Source organism: Gavia stellata, chromosome 7 (genome assembly GCF_030936135.1).
Source record: "Gavia stellata isolate bGavSte3 chromosome 7, bGavSte3.hap2, whole genome shotgun sequence".
Classification (NCBI taxonomy): domain Eukaryota; kingdom Metazoa; phylum Chordata; class Aves; order Gaviiformes; family Gaviidae; genus Gavia; species Gavia stellata.
In genome coordinates this window covers 49,389,412-49,410,050 of record NC_082600.1, presented here as the reverse complement: position 1 = coordinate 49,410,050, position 20,639 = coordinate 49,389,412, and the positions used below count along the sequence as shown (strand labels likewise).

The 20,639-nt window shown below is 42.3% G+C and overlaps 2 protein-coding genes across 2 annotated transcripts in view; one reads left to right on the top strand and one right to left on the bottom strand.

The window, feature by feature from the left end:
* Window positions 1-5,396: 5,396 nt before the first annotated feature.
* On the bottom strand, window positions 5,397-7,004 carry RAG2 (recombination activating 2). The gene has a single exon (XM_009808152.2). The coding sequence runs from the start codon at window positions 7,002-7,004 to the stop codon at window positions 5,397-5,399; it is 1,608 nt and encodes a 535-aa protein (XP_009806454.2).
* A 13,484-nt stretch (window positions 7,005-20,488) lies between these two features.
* Window positions 20,489-20,639, top strand: part of IFTAP (intraflagellar transport associated protein) — a 32,731-nt gene continuing 32,580 nt past the window's right edge. Inside the window, 1 exon segment of the mRNA XM_059819802.1 lies at window positions 20,489-20,611. Coding sequence (XP_059675785.1) covers window positions 20,509-20,611 — 103 coding nt within the window. The 5' untranslated portion in view covers window positions 20,489-20,508.

The window sequence follows — 20,639 nt, the reverse complement described above, 5'->3', positions numbered from 1 at the left end:
AAAGGGTAGGTACCTGCCAGTGAAGCTTTTGTGAACAGGGATAACACTGCTGCACGCACACAGCCATGCATCAGAAAGCGAACAAATTCTGACTGCAGACAGTTGCATCATTTGGTGATGCGGTCTGTTGTTATGCTTTTTGATTTTGAAGAGGCTTTAGAAAAATGGAGACACTTTTATTCGTGGTACTCTTTTAAACTTCATGTTTTATTTTTTATGTTAATACTTGGTACAAACCCTTCAGTAATTCATGGGAAATAATTTTCCTGTTCTGAAATTGTATTGACTGTAGTTTTTATACAATCACATTATGTATCTTGTTTTGTTTGGCTTTATTCAAGGGCTTCGTATTGTGAATTGCCATGTTATGAAACGATGTGAACTATGTTAGAAGCCATGATTCTGGTCTCACATATTTTTTTCCTTGCAGCAACAATTCTATTGACTTTAAGCAAATCAGCTTTGACTTTTAGTCAGGTAGTTCAGAAACAAATTCTAGATATTTACAGCATCCTAATTTCTGACTACGCTGAGTTCCGTGCTTTGTCTCACTGCACAGCTTTGTAATTTTACTTTTTCTTATTGTATTACGGTTTCTTAATTCATGAAACCTGTTTAAAATAAAGGTCTTATAAATATTTACGTTTCCAGCTTTGTATTTCTTACCATTTTTTCAACTATGCACATAATTTCATGGTGGCAGTCTTACTTTTCATTCCAATTGTGGATGCTTTCCATATTCAGGCTGTTCTAACACCCAGAGACAGCTGTGATTCCAGCCCTGTTCTGGAAGTCACTAAATTAACAGAAATGAAGATTACTCTGTGAGTCTCAGCAGTCCTTTCAGCACCTTTCTCACAGGCGGCTGTTGGACAGAAAGCTAAACTAATTTAAAACCAGTTTTATTTAGTCTGTAAATGGTTTTTGCTTCATTTACAAATACCATCCCAGTGTTTGTTTAAAATCAGCCTTGCACTGTTATGTCCATGCTAATATGCTAAGCCTCTTTACTGGCTTCTGTGCATCCTTTGCATCGAATTTTGGCTCCTTGTCATAGACTGAGCTGCAAAGATTAGTTCCAATCTACCTTTCAGTTCATGATTTGAAGCTTCCCTTTATTCCACTTCAGAAAATCTTTTGTTCTTCCCTGCAATGATATCTCAGGGTCAAAAGACTTATGTAAACCAACTGGTTTGGATGGAATTAATGATGAGCAAATGAAGCTACTTGACTTCCTTGTGCAATCAGGTAATTAGACATCTAATTGCTGGACTTTATATCGCCAACTTAGTTCTTTCATCTGACCTTGAATAAAAAATGTTGGATGGAAATAACAGAACCCATATAAAACAAAAAACCAAGACTCAGAGAGTTTCCTGGTAAATTAGGATGATTTAACTCCTTTATTCCTAAATCCGTAATGACTGACTGAATTTTACTTTCCATGTATTCCTATTAGAATCGGGATCAGGTGAAGGATAATGAGGCCTGTCACCACTCTTCTTCAGAGTACTGGTTTAAGTGACTGAATATGGCATAATTTTCAGTCGACCAGCTGCAACTCCTAAGTGTAGGAGCTTTCCTACCTTCTGCATCAAGCTTAATATTGTCCATAACACAAAAAGACACATTAGAAAGGATTTAATTAGCACCTTTTCTAGCAGCATCAGGAGAGAGGTCAAGAGGTGTATTTTCAATGCCCAGCTCTTGTCTGAAGAAGGGCATTCTGAGCCAGTGGACAAGGGAATACGCAATAACTACCACCCGAAGGAGGTCCTGCACGCTTGTGATAGTGGCCAGTGTCCTGTTCTTCCTGTATATGTGTATGCATTGAGAAATCAGAAGGTTTCTAAGGTTATTTAGTCTTGCTTTTTTTAAAGAAAAAGCGGGCTTCAGTGTCACAATTTTCAAAGGTCAAGTAGAGACACCAAATTGGAGTTTGATTTGCAGAGGCTGTTGCTCAAGCCCTTCCCAGAAGTCAGTCTTGTTTGAAAAGGGTTAGGGTAGGAAATCAAAGATGGAGGGAGCTATAGCCACCACTCGTAAAAAAAAAAAGAAGTAAGCCAGTCCTCCTGTCGTTAATACATTGAGTCTAGCAGTAAATAACTTTACGGGTTCCTTTTCAATCTGAATTCAATTTTTTCCTTTTGCTTTGGGCTTGCAGCTGCATTATTTCCACACCTTTCAATGGTCTGTTGGTGCAATGAGTCACTCTGAACTACGACACATGCTTTAGTGCTACCACTAAACTTTGTGCTGTGCCTTTCCTGTAGATTAATCAGGTACTTCAGGGTCCAAGCACCTTTCAATAGCAGTAAAATCCATATATTATTCTCGTAAAAGCTGATATAACAACATAGTGTTACTAAAATGTGGCTGGGAACTATGATGCTGCTTGTTGTGGTTACAAAACACATAGGTCAGCTGGATGCAGATACAATAGAGATTTACTTCTGCACTCAAACCTACTGCATTTTATCGTTTAATTCTAACCTGCCTGAGGAAGAAACATCTTGTATTGATTAGCTGGTTTTGAAGACAATCAATGCTCTAACAAGTACATGACTCAAAAGTGTCATCAGAATTATCAGGGAATTAAGTACTTTCTGCAGGCTTGAATGCTATGTCAAGTGTCTTCTTTACAGGCTGATGTTCATATATCTCTTCACATTTGAGTCCTTTGGAATACTATATTTTACTTTGACTTCCTCTTCCTGCAGTGACTATAGTCTCTGAGCTGTGATTTAGCGCTGCTCTTACTGCCCTTCACTGTGAGGCTGGGACATGGTTTGACCAAGCGATTTCTCCCTCCTACTCAAATAAACCACACATTTGAAGAAAGCCCAGCTCAAACATGCAATACACTAACATTATGGGCCTGAAGAGGAATATCATAAAGTCTGACTGTGAATTGTTCTTTTCATAGCCACGGCCTTAAAGTAAAAACCACAATTGAGGTAAGAGTTGGAAGGGGCCGCGATGCGTGCTTGTGCTTGCCACACGCTAAGCGTACCTGCTCTGGGCTCCCGGGGGCTCAGGGAGTCGCTGCAGCTGCAGGAGTCAGCTCTGGAAACTCAGGAGATCCTCCCAACATACTGCAACCGCACCACCAGTGCCTGAGGCACCAGCCTTTATCTCAGGCTGAACGTCACTTCTGCTAGGCCGGTGTCGAGCTGTCCCTTCAGAAAATGTTTCCATCCTTTTGTCTGCACTAGCCGATAAATTTGTCACACAATGTGGGGTCTGAGGAATTTGAGATAATGACAGTAATTGGGAGAGGTAACAGGCAAAAACTCGGACCGGAGATTGCCAGGGAGTTCAATAACTGTGGGGAGTGTTTTGTTGTTGTAAAATGGTGAAGGGACGAGGGGTGGGTTTTGTTGTGTGAGTATACTGTCCCCCTTTGTTGGTGGTGTTACGATGTGCCTTTAATTTTGGTGTGGATTTTTCTTGGTTGATGTAAAAGAAGTCGATCAAGACTGCATGATGAATGTATATTTTCATGACAATTCAGCTGAGTAAGACCTACGACTAACCTACAAAAGGGGGTCTTGACTATTGAATTTCACCAGTCTGAAGGGACTTTACATGGGCATGATACTCATTTATTCCTTGGGAAAACATATAGCACTATATACTCTGAGCTTAGATAAAGTGGCATGACAAAGGACATGGGAAGCTGGCATTGAAATCTATGAATTTGTACCAATATCAAACTGGTGAGAGGGGAGTCAGGGTGATATACTTCCCAGTTACAAGCTCTACCCAAACTATAACCTCCCTCAGCACATGAAAAGGTTGGAACAGAAACTTTGTATGGTTGCCCTCTACTTTCCTCTGCTGTTGACTTGAGTTTGGAGGTTTTTAAGGGGAGTACTGTGCATACACGTCCGGGTTGATAGGAATGCTGTGCTACGCGTGCTGTTTTGTAAAGGAGTGGCTGCTCAGGGTCTGCACAGAGCGATCAAATGGCTGACAGCTGCTCCTGTTTTTCTTTTTTATTCAGGGGTCCAGCATGAGAGTTGGACTATGAGTACTGAGCTATTATTGTTGGCTCACAAATGTTGAGCTGATGGTATTGATTTTTTGAAAAGATGTTTGGAGCAGTAATAAAAATAAAAAATAAAGTCAAGAATGATGAGGCTTTACAAATAGCCAATAAAAGAATCTACAAAAAAGTTAGTAAACTCTTGGGCTATTCAACCTTGTCAATGTCCTTTTCAATCTGAATCCAATCTTCTCCTCGTGCTTTGAGCAGCCAGCTGCATTTGTTTCCACCATCACAATGCACCACTGGCTCAGTGAGTCACTCCGAGCTACAGCTCGCACTTTTAAGCTTTCACACTCTACACAGTCACCCTGGGAGAGCAGAGAAAGAAATGCGTAGTGGAGGACCTGGAGTAAATGATAAAAGTCCTGTTCATCAGTAGAAGCCTCTTCTGAAGTCAATGGGAGCTCACAGCATGGGGCGGCTGTGAAGCTAGACCCCTTTTCAGACTTCGGATGGACCTCCCAAGCGCACATGCTGTCGTTTCGTAGACTTTGGGATTTACAGTGTTTGATTTACCCTATAAGTAGGTGAAAAAAAATGCAGTCATTTTTATTATAAGCTTTATTAGCTTACTAGATTTTTAAAAATACAAACACAAAGCAGTTGTTGAGCACAGTGGTTTAAAAGAGCAATTTCATTTTTACTATGAGATGATATTCCACAACTGTAGCCAAAACTGACATATAATCATTCAGTACCTCTCAAAATCAAAAATTAATTATCCAGAATTAAATGCTCCGTATGTAAGCTTTCCATAATGGAAGTCCCTGAAGAAAACTGACCTTCAGTGTCTGAGTATTTCATTATTTCTGACACAAGGGACTTAAGCCACCACTTTAGTTTAAAACCAGAGTAATTAGTCTAATTTTATTTCATTACACCAACATAAAATTGGAGTAATGCAGGTATAAATTAGGCCAAATATGTCTAGAACTACTCACTAAAACAAAAAATTAAAATGGGTAATATAATGTTCTTTATGGACAGATGCTAACACCACTGAGTACATGGGATAATGTCTTATACTACCAGCAGTTCCATTAAACTCACTGGGGATAACCGGGGAGTAGGTTACAGCATAAAATACAGCACAAAGTTACCGGTATCTGGCTGTGTGTTTGCACGATGCCCTCTATGATGGGCTTCCTATCCGGGTTTTACAAAAATACATGTAAGAAACAAAATAAATTCTTGAGCTTTGAAATGTGACCGAAAGATTGAGTTAACTGAAATCAATTAAATAAAAAGATCTCTTCAAGCTCCAATAACCCATTCTGCTTCAACCATTATGAGCTGTCTTTGACTGTGATTTCCTCCCAGGTGAATACAAATCAGCAGTATAAATCTATTCAAACAGTCTCCGAAGAAAGGACTTTTTCGCGGGCGTTGTTAACTTCATGGTCGTCTTTTTGCGCAATGGTTTCATGGGTTGCTTTTTCAGGTGTACCACTTTTTGGGGAGTTTGTAGCCCTTTATTAAGGTCAACATGCTCGTTGCAGAAATACTTGACATTTGCTTCTGAGAGACGTAGGAGCATGCTTTCTGAGAGGTCCATACATTGCGCATGGACCCAGTGGCCAGCCCCGCTGGAACAGAGGATCATTGCAGGCTTGTTGAGTTCTGTCGAATAGAAAGGGACCCAGGTATTAATGTCAATGTTGCAACTGGCAGAGCAGGTGATCCAGTAGCCCGTTTCTGATTCATCTTCTTCATCATCTTCATTGTAAGTGTCAGCATCATCAACATCAAAGCTATTGGCTTCAGCACTAAAACAAAACTCTTCCGAATCTTCAAATGGAGTGGAGTCTCCAGGGTCTTCGGTCGATGTCTGACTGCAAATCTGTGCTGTCAGTTCTTCCTCCCTGTCCTCTTCTGCTCCTTTGCATCTCAAAATGTAGAAGTAGTTTGCATCTGAGATTAACTGTTTGTTGGCCCCTGGAATGCCCAGCAATACAGACCCTTTGCCCATATCACAGCCAAACCACATCCTGCAGTGTTTAATATCTGGTGTCCAGTCCGGACTCACCCTTTCAACAATCTCTATCTTATTATCTTCCAGAACTATGGTGTTACACACCAACCGTTTCTGGTTGTCAGACTGGTAGCCCCCGACAAGGACAAATTCGGTATCACCGGTTTGAGTCACTATAGCACTTGACACAGATATTCCCCCCGGCAAGACGGTGCAGGTCACGGCTGGGCTGCCCAGTGGGAGATCAACTTTTAGCTTGTACAAGCTGGGGGACCTGGTGTTATTTTGAAGCGAATGGCCTCCCAAAATGTAGATTGTATCATTTCTGGCAACTGAAACGTGGAAAGAAAGTCCATCTTGAAGCTCGGGAAGTACGTATGACGTACAGCATCCAAACTCAAGATCAACGAGAAACACAGATGGCAAACAGTCAACTACACTGTTCCATTTTTCAGTGGTCCTTTGTGCAAGAGGAGTATATGATCTCCCTCCAAATATAACGCTCATGCTTTTTCCCCGGCTATGAACTACGTTAATCGTGTGCCCATATCTAGCTTCGGGGACATCTCCACCCAGGTCTTTCTCAACGCATTGGAAGGTGGTTTTCTTGCTATTTTTGCTTACCAGACTCATAATGTAAATCTTATCAGAAAGGTCATTGTTAGGTGTTTTCCCACCATGGATGATATACTGGTACTCATCAGACTCCGCACTGCCTCTGAGCGTGCAAAGAGCAGGGTAGCGGAGAGGGGGGAGGTAGCAGGAGTCTTTAGAGAAGAAGGCAGGTTTCATTTTGAGCTCATTCTGCTTTATATCGAGGAGGAAAACACCAGTGGGACAGGATCTCTTTGGCCATCCTTTCTGCCCAAAAAAGAAAACATGCCCATCAAAATTCAGGAGAGAGAAGCCCGGCTGAAGCAAGGATGAATTACTGACGGCTGATACCACTTGCAGTGACATTTCGTCTGCCGACTGGGCCATGCTGTGGTCACTGAGAAAAAAACACAGAAGAAACAGAGGAAACATGCTTTAGACCCTATGAGAGTTGTTTAACAGTACTCGGATAAACCGTATTTATTAAAGCTGCATTTCAGTTCACACTCCCAGACCCAAAAAGAGACCCTTTTCTGCAACTCAGGACACGAACCAAGCAAGCGCTGTGCGCTAGTTCCGCGCGATTTTGTACCAACTGCGGCCCGGCCGCACGCACGGCCCGACCACCGGGCGGCTGCACCCCCCCCACCCCGGGCCGCCCCCCGCAGCGCTGCGCTGGGGCCGCCTCCCCGCCCCGGGCCCGGCCGCTCCCATGGAAACGGCGGCCCCGCGGCCTGCTGGGGCCTGTAGTTCCCGCTCGGCTCCTCGGCCCGGCGCGGCGCGGGGCTGCCTGGCCGCCGCTCGGCTCGGCCCCGGGAGTGAGGAAGCGGGACTGGAGGGGTTAGCGGGCAGGCGGCGGGTGAGTGGGGCCGCGGGGCCGGGGCTGCCCGGGGGCGGAGGGACCAGCGCCGGGCATGACGGAAGGCGGGCTGGTTCCTGCCCGTTTCCCGCCCCGAGGCTGCCGGGGGTGCCGGGTGCCGCAGGCCGCCTCAGCAGGCAGCGCGGGACCTGCAGAGAAGGGGCGCGGGTCGCACGGCCCTGAGGGGCCCCGGGGGCCTGCGGGGGGGCGGCCACGGCCTGCGCCTCGCTCCCTCCCTGGGGCCGCGCGGCTGAGGGGCTCGTCTGCCCCCCCCCCCCCCCCGGAGCCCGGCACCCCGCTTGTGGGCCGGGTGGGGAGCTCCCCTCCCCTCCAGGCCCCTGAGCCCGGCCTCTGGCCGGGGCCGTGTCGTCAGTGAGCTGAAGTAAGCGGTACACAGCCGAGTGCGGACTTCAGTTGAACAGTTCGCAGGTTTACAAGGCAAACACGAAGATTTGTTGAAGGCATTTAGGAGCAGTTGACGCCAGGTGTATTTCTAACCCCGTAGGTATCGCCGAAGTGGCAGAGGTGGAAGCTGTCAGTGCCGGGGTGAACCCCGCATAGGGGAGCGGCCTGCTCGGGGTAACTGTGGCCCGGGAGTCTTGCTGTTCCCATAGTGTCATCGCATTCTTTATCTTCGATGTCTGCTGTTCGCTCGTGCTTTCGTGAGTGGGTTTTAAGGGGTATCTTTTCCTTGGTTTACCTGTTTGTTAAGAAATCTAAAAGTTTATATAGTCAGCCTGGATAATAACACTGAAAGAGCTGTGGAGAGCACAGGCACCAGAGAGGGAAACACCTGCCCGGCTCCATGGCACTGTCCTTTGGTGACAGCAGGGTTGTGCCTTTTAGTAAACATCCAAGTTCTCTGTCCCAGACTTTGCCAAATCCCCAGAATTTAAAGGTGTGAACTAGCTTTCAAATACAGTATTTGAAAAAAACCAACAACCGTCTACATTTTAAAATGTAATTCTTCGTTTTGAAATCTTTAGGATTCATATTTTCCTTGCTCCTACTTTGCATTTTGCTGTAACAACAAGACACACAGGGTTTCTTTTTTAAGGAAGGTCCAGTATCTTCTAGTTATGTGACATCAAAACCTGGGGACTCCGGAACAACATAGTAGACCGTGAGAGTCACTGTAAAATCATGGGAACTGATGACACTGACTACATCAAATTGCCATCAGTGCATGTTCTTGTGCACAGTAGGAACCGTTGTACCACATTCCTGTACTGCCTGCCTGCTCTGCTTTCTGGTACGCAAACCGCTGGGCTAAAATATGGATCGGCCATTAAAAGCTTTCAAAGGTGGGTGAGGCTGGTCAGATGTGCTTAGGCCAGAGCACACAGATGGAGCAGGCATAGCCGCTACTGTAAAAATAATCCATGGCATAGCTGCCTTATTTTTTTGCATGTTGTGGAATCATCCACAGATCATGGTCAAGTTCTGTTCACTGTGTAGCCAGTCCTAATGCCTCTGCCCTGAAGGTGGTAGTTTTTTCTACATTTAGATTCCTTTCCAGAAGTACTGCACTGTAGGTGAAGTTCAGTTACGAGTTAATTAAATTAGTGAACCCTGTTCTGAGCATGTCAGTATACACAGCACGTTTTGTTCTTACTATTTGCACGAAGAAAGATTTGCCAAGTTATTTACCTTCAGGTAATAGGCTAAACAGGAATCTCTGCTGCTTGTTTCTTACAGCCATTCAAAAACGGTGTTGTTAGAGGAGCTTGAACTAAGTTGGGTTTACTGGCTTAGATTTCCTTTCTCTCTTCTTTCATATTGTGCAGTTACTTAGCTTCTTTGTTTTTATAGGATCTTTAGAAAAGTAGTACGTCTTCCATACTGAAGATGCCACGAGCACATCTCTAAGTTAGCAGTCCATATTTTGTAACACTAGCTTTCTACATTTGACTGCTGGTTTATATTTGAAGTCTAAAAAGAGTATTAAAAATGGCAAACAATTTAACTGTAATGTTGGCGTTAATCTTATATTCTTAGATATGCTTTAAGAATCTTGAAATATGACAATTGTGAGTGTCTACAATGTCACAAACTATTTCCCAAATATTGAGCAGTACTCAGTTCTGAAGAGTGTACTATCTGAAGAGTGGAGAAAAGACCAATGAAAATTATTAAAAGTGAGATGGATAGACACACAGAACTTACTGGTTAAATAAACACACTTAAGCACACATCCTCCTTGTACTTCACACATCCCTTAGTATTTCTTGAACTTTACATAAGCAAGCAGTTCAGTAGGTAACGGAGAGAATATTTATCCTAGATTCTCTGACAGAAGTAGCTCCTTAGGTGCTTGCTGGAATTGCTTTGGCTTTCCAGGTTGTTTCATGCTAATTATGGTGTGTTAATACAGTGTGGTTGATCTTTGCCTATGCTGACCTCCACCTCTAACCTTCCAACACCACTGATTCCTTTGGGCAAACGCTCATCTGACCCCAAGCAGCTTCAGGGAGCCCAAAAGGTAGAAATCTAACCTTATAACCAAAAAGTTTAAAGTTTTTTTGTGGCTGTATGCTCATAACCGTGTCACTGTGGAGTCGGATTAGCATTAGTGCCGGTAGAAATCAGAAACAGACAAATGCCTTTGTTGTGGTGCAGCGCAAGGTAGAGGGGAAACGACGCTACGAGAGGTAAAGATGGATAAATAGAGAAGGGTGGAGTTACATAAACAATTACCAGTTATGGTGACTTGGGTCGTGCTTCATCATATTTGGGTTTTTTTTATAAATATCAAGCTCCAAGGATTATACAGATAAGTGAGAATCTCAGCATTGCTTTTATAACCCCTGTATTTGAGAAGTGAACTGCAGAGTTCTGAGCTAGAAGCTAAGCTAACAGAAAGAAGACAACTAACATTCTGCCCTATTTTATTTTAAAATAAAACTTACGAATTTGAGCTGTTTTTTTTCAGCTAATAGTTGTTTGTATGGCAAGAAGAGATTACAAGGAATTCAGATTTAGACAGATTCATTGGGAGATTTATTTACAGAAGGATCAAATGAAGAGATAAGGTGCTTTTTAAAAGCACCTAGCTAATGTAATTTGAAATAGATGGACAGAGTTACAATTTTGTATGTGGGGTATTATTTTAGAAACTATATTAAGCATTCACTAAGAAGTGCAGGGTGAATGTGTTTTAGAAACAAGGGGTAGGATTCAGGCGCCTAAGCATCAAGTGACATTTCATATGCCTTTGGATATTCTTCTTGTCTTCTAGCTACTGCTATGGAAGGTGGCAAGTCTCCAGTAGGTCCTGTGTCCTAGGTCCTAGTAAATCTCGGGTGTATAAAATGTCACTAGATTACTATGTTGAGGCACCGAGTCACTCCCAAACTGTGTTACTACTTACTGTTCTCTTTGACCATATGTGGTAATTGTTTGTTTATCTATGTGCTGTGCCTGTTACCCAATGAGGCAACAAAAACATTTTAAACAGCAGAACAATGAATAATCAGTACTGTTGTTTAGCGTGACGTTTCATATTAATATTTGTCAACATTAAAAAATACCATATTCATAATAATTTCACAGTGATTTGAACACTACCAAATAATGAATGATTTGATCTTATGAACTGTAGCAAACCTAAAGCACCTTTCGTTTACACAAAGATAAGGCATTTGAACAGCACTGAGTGGACACTGAGAGAAGGGATTGCAGGATAGTGTGGAGTCTTAGTTGGTAAATGCTCATTGCTGACCATTAAATTCTGTCATCAGTTTGCAATTATTTTTAACTTGGCATGAACACAGATATGTACAGTAGAATTAAATTTATTTTGCATTATTGTATATTGGTTTTTTTTCTCTGACTGATCTGCAGGCTTTCCCTTTACAAAATGAAAAAGCATACCCCTGAAAAGCAAGTGCTGTTCCCAAATTCTTCACAATCAAAATCATATCCAGACACCCACAGAGCTTTGAGGTCCTCCAAAAACAGGCTGAAGGAAGGAGATCTCTATACAGTATTTCTCAAAACATTTGCTGAGTGTATCAATCAAGTTTGCTTTGGGCAAAACAATAAGTTAGACGTACCTGGCTGATAGGGGTTTTTTGCGTCCTCCGAAATCTTTCTATGTAATTGGGATTCAAATGTGAGCACTTTGAGGAATCTTCTCTGACAGCACAGGGGGCTTGTGGCATGGAGAGACAGCCTGATGGAGGGGAATCTGTCTGCTTAATTTGCAGATGTGCTCCTGAGAACTTGCTCTACTGTGGCTAACTGGCTGTGACCGTTTTTTTTTTCTTTCCTCTCTTGTCTTCAGATGGCACAACAAGAAACCCACCAGCCTCCAGAAGCTTTAACTCTTTGCAGTAGAACCAGACCAGAGTGACAGTAGATGTCTGTTAGGTAGGTTGTAAATATCTGCAGCATATGCTCCTTTGTAGTTTTAATTTTTTACACTGCTAAACCTGTCAAGCTCATGATCTTTTTTGGAATTTCTCAGTGCTATTGGGATATAAAAATAATGTAAAGTAATTTTTGAGTTAAAAGGAAAAAAGAATTTCAATAGCTAGTAAAAGAAAACAACTCCAGCTGATTGGTGTACTACTACTTTCCCTGGGAAAGCTCTGCTGCAAGTAGGTAGTGACATTGAAACAGAGCAAAGGAAATGACAAATGTGTGCAGCCCCAGTGACTGAGGCCTGACTAAAAGTCCAATTCGAAGTCCACTGAAGTCATTAGGGATGTCTTTTTTCTACTTCAGTGGCCTTCTGATCAGACCTTAAAAGACTAATAAAACTTTGCACCCTTCTGTGGCATTTTTCATTAGTTTCACAGCGCTTTTCTCCAACAAAAGATAATTAGACTCTGGGAACATATCCTTTCCACAGCTAGCAGTGCTGGGGCACAGAGGATAAGCCACTTGCATAACATAGCGCACCAAATAAACAGAAAAACCTGGAAAACAATTCACTCTTCATAGCTCCCTGCTTTTGTTTTCCTGGCCCTACTTCACCCTCTCCTGAGTTACAACATCTGCTGCACAGTATTTTAGAAATAACTCATCTCCCATTTGAAACTGCTGTGAGAATAGAAGTAGAAAGAGCTTGAAATGGAATTTGATTAGTATGGCAAAGCAACCATACCGAATGTTTGCAAAAATCGTCTTGAGACATTGAATAACTGTAATGCAGATAGGATGTGGTGACGTTTCTCATCTGAAATACAGCAGCTGTAAGGCACCGTGCCCTGTAGCATCCATATGGGCCTATTACTTCTGAAACAAAGGTAAAAGTAGACGGTACTACAGACTTGAATGCTGAAGAACTTAACTTCCCCCAAATTTAAGGGCATGCAGATCACATTTATTTCTATTTTCAGTAGCACCTAGATGATATTTGACAGCTTCTTATCCAAGTCCTTGACATAGTCTGACCCTTGTTTGGGTCTGTGATCAAAGATCTACTGGCAAAAGAGATACAAATGTTTAAGCGACAAATCCAACCCCCAGTTGTGTCTCATTTAATATTTTACATTCATGTTATTCTCCTTCTGCCAGTTGACATGCCTTATCTTTAGAAATTCTTTTACCAATTACTGTGGCTGAGAAGACGGAGAAATTAAAGTTTGTTGGCAACAGCATGTCAGTTTTGGATGAGAACATGGTCTGTCCAAGCTGGTCTTCTGTAACTGTCAGCGACAAACTGCTTTGGAGGAGCTGCAGCAAATGGCTTCAGAATAATGTATCTACAAGGCAGGAAAATCATGTTCAGAACTGTCCAGGTCATAGCACAAACATCTAGGATTTGCATCCTGAATTTATTTGGCAGAGAACCCATGCGAAAATGAATAAATAGACTTTTCCTTCACAACTGCTATTTTAATAACATTGACATAGGTAGTATGTTTTCAGCAGATTGCTCACTGTTATGGAAACGGTTTGTTTCACTTGATGTTCTTCTACAATTAATTACTTAAAATAATCTGTGGTTTACATCTTCTTCATCCCAAATCATTCCAAATTGCACTGAGATATTTCCAGGCTTTTCAGCATATTTTCTGCCAGTAAAACACAGTCATCTCTGAGCTGGAACGTAGCTGGCTCCCCATGGGTTGCAGTAATGCACTCCAGCTCAGCAGGGAAGGGGAAGGCCGCCTGACTTGTTTGTGTAGGGTTAGCCAGCCAGAATGCAAATATTCTGGATATTTAACCAGGACCCACGGGCCGAAACCTGTGAAAAAATGGCACAGGGAGTCCAGCGTCCTACAGTCTTCAATTTTCTGTCTCATCTAAAAACATCAGGAAACAATATTTAACACGTGAGGGACAGGGCTTTATTCGGAGGCCTCATCTAAAAAAGCTGATTGAATACAGCTGCGCTTTGACTGTCAAATCCGGGATGATCCACTCCAGGGGACAGTGGCTACCGCGTTTTGGAGGAGTGCTTGATGCAGAGGAAACGCTACCCTCATCGTAGGCCTCCAGGTGCTCTTTAAAGGGAGCAGCGCTCTTGAATCCATTGGAAATTCATTAAAAAACCCTTCTGATCGTGTACGGGACTGACATAATAGCACTGAAATCAAACAGGATCAATATGCTGGCTTGCAATTAAAGCCCTTAGATGTATCCCTTAAAAGCTTATATGAGCTGGGCGCGAGAGGCACATGTTTTTGACCATCGCAAAGGTCGGCTCTGAGGCTCAGTAATGCACTTATGCAAGCAGATGCAGCTCCCATCCATTCAAACTGCTGATGCATTAAGTGAGTGCCCTTACGGCCTCCTGCTGAAGGCAGTGGCAGACATCCAGTTGATTTAAACAGGATTAGCTGTTGCAGATCATGTTGAACTGAGAGATGCTGCAAGGAACCTCATCTGAAAGTTTTTGTCCTTTGTAATTGAAACTTTTTCTTTTAGTTTGTTCCCATAGTTCGGTTGATCCGCACCTGCTCGAGGCCAGAGCTTGCTGCTGTCGGGTTCGCTCCGGGAGCTGTGCCTGCCCGCAGGTGGTGGGTAGCGGGGAGGAGGAAGAGGGAGAAAAGTAGGGCAGGACAGCAGAGCAGGGAGGGCTTGCTTTTGCAACTGTAGCTTTGCAGATGTCTAGACAAGAAGGAAACAGTTGACTGCCTTCTGGAAAGTGCGTAACCTTCCTGTGCTGCCCCACTGAAAGAGTTTTACATCTTTCTCGGGGCAGGAATTCCCAGAATCACTCCTTTCACTTGGCCCGCTTTCCACGTGCCATCCTGGGAGGTTTGTTAAGGTAGGGACCCCAGTCCGTAGCTAAGAACAAACATTTATTAAGGACAGGCTTGAGTTCCAGCTTTGCATGCCTCTCTGCACCATGGGGGCTGATGATCTGCGCTCCAGGCTCCTGCTCTAGGGCTGGTGCGGGTATGAGTCCCCTGCTAACAACTGCTTTTGCTAGCGTAGAGGAAGCGCAACTTTCTGGGCCATTTGTGAGTGGTGATTCTGATGAGGCTGTGCTTTCACGGTTGCATAAATAGCTATGACAGGCTGCCAAAAGGGGCAATCCTTCCCTTGCTCCCACTGCCTGTTCCTGCTGTCCCCTTGTGCAGGCACTCACAATCGTATGGCTGCAAGGCAGATCAGAAAACGTGTGTTTAAAACAGGACATAGGTATTTGCTCAGTTTAGTTTCAGGTTTTATGTTGGTAGTTTATTTTGTCTGGCCAAGAGGTGGGCTGGAATGAAAAGCCGAGGGGTGAAGAGGGAAAGAGGGTAGTGGTGGCCTTTTTGGGAGCAGCCAGCACTTAGATAGGTTTAAATTGATTCTGGCTGCAGTCGTCTGATACAGGCTTATTCCTTTTGCAAAGGTGCTACCTCATTCTTTATTGCTGTAATAATATTGTAGCAAATACATACTCCTCTAGAGTCTCCTTGACTCACTAATGCAGTAAATGGTAGTAAGACAGCAAGGAGTGGAAAGCAGATGCTTTTCCTCCAAAAGTACTAATCCCTGCTCTTCAGATTGAGTTTACTTTAGTTGATAGCAATATAGGACCTAAGTCACTCATTTTGTGTGTAATTAAACCTGCATCCTTGAGCAAGCTTTACACAAATATATGGGTACATACATTACTTGGGGTGACTTCTACGGTACTGCTGTCTAGAGGGCAGACTGGGATGTTACGGTTTTTTGTAAGAGACAGCATGCTGTGACGTAGCTCCTGGAACAGGTTGGAGAGGAGACTAATGTCCTGAATCACAGTGCGCTTTCTCATCATCCTTAGGCGGCAGTAACCAGCTCTGGTTCTGATCTTGGTCCCTTGACAACTAACTGCACCCTTAAGACTTGCCTATACGCCTGCAGTATTGCCTAACTACATGAGTGGTCAACCCGCAGAGATCATTTCTGCATTGCCTTTACCAACCTGCCCCATCACTAGTGACAGCTTTTATCTTGCTGAACTAGCCAGGCCAAGAGAGTCCCCAGAATCAAGGTCTTCAGTGCAGGCTGACATGAAAAACCTTTGTGGATGAGAGGTGTTACAGAAATGCTTGTTGCTTAGCTCTGAATTGTGGGTTGTAAGAGAGTAGGATTGCTTTTATGAGAGGTTAGTTAGATCTGAGGTATGAAAGACTCCTTTGAAAAAAGTTAGTTGTGACAGGCGTAGTTACTGTGCTAGCTCTGTAGGGAAAAAAGATCAGGCATTGTCCAGTGGTAACAGAGTATAGGATGTAAAAATAATGTATTTGTGTTCAGTCTGATCTGTGCCGGCATAGGTTATAAAATCTCAAGAACAGGTGTATCTAGTGATATTTTCCATGAACCTACGAGTGATCTATAAATAAACATTTCCGAATATCCCTGGTTTTATTGAGAATGACTTTTGGGAGAGCAAATTCACAGTGTGGAAACCTGACTTTAACCTATGCCAGAAACACTAGGGAAGGTTTTTTTTTTCCCAGAAAATAAAATTATGTAAGTTTTTAGTGAGTTTGTAGAGAGGATTAGCTTATTTCTCTCTCAATTTAAAAATTCAGAATCTTGATTTTTCTTTCATTGCCTTTATTATATTTAAAAGAAACATAATAAAGCACTCAAAAATGCAGCATAAACGAGGAAGCCTATATTCCACCACATTTTTTGTTGTTTAATAGAACTGATAACTGTGCAATTGAAATCATGCTAATACTCACTTGACCTGCCTCTGTGATTCAATGCAGAGATTTCTGGTTTGGTTTAAACTGCTGGGAAGAAGGCAGCATTTTGAGAAACAAAATTGATTTTGAACAATCTGCTGATGATCAGCGAGGCTTAATGAATGATTGCCTCAAGAAACCTCATTACAGTAATCTGGATGGATGAGCAGGAGTGATATGCAAAAAGAAGAAAGTATAGTTGCTGCTTGAATGCATCACTCACTGATACTTGACTCTAAAACTACCCAGAGCCCCATGGGGAAAGGATCAGATATCCTTGCCTTACTTTCCTTGAAACCTCCAAGTTAGTTTGATGCCTTTTGGGAAAAAGAAGATAGGTTTTTGACTTTAGTAGTAGTTGCTCTCTAGCAGAACAATGCACTCATTTCATTTGTAGAGGTGTGTTTGTATCCAGTTCATACATTGTGGGTGATTCCAATCCATTATTGTACTTTTTTTTCTTTTTTCATGACAGTTCAAAGAAGTCATTGCCTTGAGGCTGTGACTTGGATGATTGCTGAAGCCTTTTACTTAGGTAGAATCTACCAGTTAGCTCCTTAGCGAAGGTGAGAGTCTTCTGGTCAGCCTGGTTTCAGTTGTTCGCATCACGAAACTCCTCTGCAGCTGACACAGTATGGTGTTCATTTAAGAGAGACTTGGGAATAAAGTAGGTGGGAAGCAGCAGAAAACCAAAGTGGAATGAAAATGAAAAATATAAAAAACTTGATAGGTTGAGATATGTTTCTGAATACCTCCATTGTACCATCCGTCCTAACCATACGTTCAGTTTCAGAGAGAGTAGATGTTCTCCAAATACCATCCTCTGTGCTCGCGTTCATTTAGGGTGATGCAATAGCACCCTGCAGTTCTTCAAAATAATTGAAAACAGGGGACCGGTAGTTCTAGCTGCCAGTCTCTCCTCTCTATTGTTTGAGTGCATGGCTGTTCTTCTGACAGAACCTAGGCTTTTACTAGGACCTAGCTGGTTTTTCCTCTCCATGAGGAGATGATTCTGTAGATGTAAATAACAGCTGTGCAAGGGAAGATTAGGTCTGTGTTGGGCTATCACCTCTGTAGTCCATTTTGCATTTTATTTCTTGCTTTAGATTTTTGAAGCAAAACTGTGAAGTTCTTATAAAAAGCAGTGGAGGATGGATGCCAAAATGCCTCTTTTCCAATTTAGGGTTTATTAAAATAGGAATAATTTAGTGAATTCACGTTCCAAAATGTATTCTTTGGGTTTTTTTGCCAGAAGAAAAAATAAGGAAATGTGGCCTATGACTTACAAGTTATTTTATTTTCTTAACCCAAGATGAATGCCTTTGACATAGTTGATAGCAGATCTCATATACTAATGCCTGTAATAACTATATTGGCTATAGGAGAGCTGCTCTGCAATTACTGCTTTGACTTGAGTAAAAATTTTGTCCCGTTTTGTGGTAAAAAAAGCTGTTAGTCTTAAGAAAGTAATCTTTTCCCATGCTTGGAATATCCAGGGAATTTTCTCTGCTATTTTTTTTAAAGTAATACTGTTTTGATGATGCTTCTCCCAATGCATACGTATTGAAGTGCATGCTGGATGACAATATATAGTGAAATACACATTTAAAACCTTCAGGGATAACTTCCTAATCTCCATACATCAGGAGCTTTCAGGTATTAAATGTTAGATTATATGCTAACAGCATCCAGTGCTTGCATGTTTAGGATTTTGCAATCGTAGTTTGGCTAAAACTGTCAAGTTGAATTCAGCACTGCATTTCTGAGCTGACTGTAATGAGTCAAAACCTGGTGTTTATCCAAAGTCTTGTTGCACTATTGCTCCTCTACAGCTTAACCAGGAGAGGATGTTAAAATCTGAAGTGAAGTTTCCCAAGTTCCGGAGGAAGTAGAGGCTGTGCAGCAAGAGTAACAATTGAGCTATAGCATTTTGCTAACACCTGGTCTGGATGCTTAATCTTAGGCCGATGACCCGGTGGCTGTAGGACGTGGCATTCACTGAGAAAGCTGCCGTTCAGCTTGGTTAAGGATACAACTGTTCCCCCAAATTGCCTATCAATTTTCTAGCTTCCTAGAGCATTTTAGAGTAGAGGAATCTAAGCTTTATTGCCAGCCCTCCTCTGATTTGTTTATAAGTCATTTAAAGTCTTGGTGACTCAGTTTTTTCATCTGTTATTTGGAATAATATTTGTTTGCTCTTCCTCATGGGACTATTGTGAAGTTTATTTCATTAGTGTTTATAAAGGACTTGGAGATCCTAGACGCCAGATGCCAAAGGAAAACAAAAGATTGTTATTACCATTTTCTTGATTAAATGTAAGTTGGGTTTTTTTTCTTTGACACTAGCCTTACAAATCACTGCAGTCTTTCATATAATGAAATTTACCTCAAATAATGACTGTAATAACCGAACAATAATGAGCAATAGAAGGCATTGCTTCCCTCTGAAACCACTGTAATTTGCATAAACCACTCTGAGAGTCTGGTAAATTATATTCTGCTTGGTCAGTCCACAGAGAGATTAATACTGGTTTGTTTTTTGTAGAACATTAGAAAACTTAAACTTTAGGTCATGTGGGTGTGCGTGCGTTTTTATATCTTCAGAACATTAGTCTTCTTTACAAGCTGGCAATCCAACAAAATTAGAGTTTGACATTAGAAGTCATGCTTTGTTTTCCTGCTGCGCTCTGAACAATTCTCGTTCGATCTTATTTAACTTTAAAATCAGATTGGCAGCCTTTCCTTAGTGTAGTTGGTTTGAAGTTTTGCTGAAGAATTAAGCTTTCATTCCCAAAAGACACTTCTTAATACTGTGGTAAGTCAAGAGAAGAAACATGGGAACACATGAAAATCAAGCACTTAATGTATAATGCATTCTTGCATTTTTATCACATTTATGTATGCAAAATGGTCATTTACATTTTTTAGTTAAGTTGCCACCGTGTGAGACAATGTGTGAGTTACGCGTGTCCACAATCCTCATCTGTGTTTTTCTGCTTCTAGTAGTCCGGCCCTATGTGTATAAGAAGTTAGAGACATTATTAACTGTTTAGCATCATACAGCTGTTAAAATGCGTTTACACAGCTTTTATAAGTGAGGGGGAAGGTTAACCTCAGCGTACTTCACTGAGAGCTGTTTCAGGGCCATTACTTCCCTTAGGGTCCGGTAAAGTGATGAAGATGGGCTGGAAAGCTGTTGCTGTGTGACTAAAGCGTGGAGCTTTCAAGTCCAGAAAAGCCTCTGTGGGGATCCTTCAGCTCTCAGCATTTGTTCCCTTTTCGAGAGTGGTGGTCCTCGCCTTCCTACGTGGCTGCCCGGTTCCATCATACCCTCCCCGTCCTGTGTGCTGTCTCAGCATACATGTGCTTCTCATCATGATTTAACACGCCCTCCAAAATCTGGGTTTAGTGGCTTTGATGGTACAGTGAGCAGTGCACCTGCGGAATGATGGATTCAGTCCAAGTTTTGAATGTACAGGTGTCCCTGTTGTTAAATCCAACACGCTAGTGAGTGGTGTCACTGTTTCTGCAAAGAAGGCAGGGGTTGTAAGACTGAACAACTTAAAATGAGGGGAAATGAACACCGCTGAGGGAGGCCGGCACTTCGGTGGCCCATATTACCCGAGGACATAAATTTCAGGCATAGATGTTCACAGTCTCTCCCTTTGCACTTAAAATTACTATGTCCACTTGAATTTTCAGGAAAACGTTGTGTGAAGTCCCACTGACAAGATCAGAACTTCACAAGGACAGAAGAAAAATTTGACATTCTGGTGCTCATCTATGTGAATTAGGGACTCCTCAGTTAGTTTGTTTTCTGCCTACAGATCCATACGGCTCTTTTCTTTCTATTGCAGAAGCAGCCTACTAAAGCAGATATACCTGTTTGCCTGGCAAGGTGTGGATCATGGGAGAACAACTGTTAAACAACAGCATCCTTGATCAATTTATTAATAGCCATGAGCAGTCATATGAAGAATTTCTGAGTACATTCACTTATCTTTCGAAAGGTATGTAGCTTCCCAAATCTCCCATTAG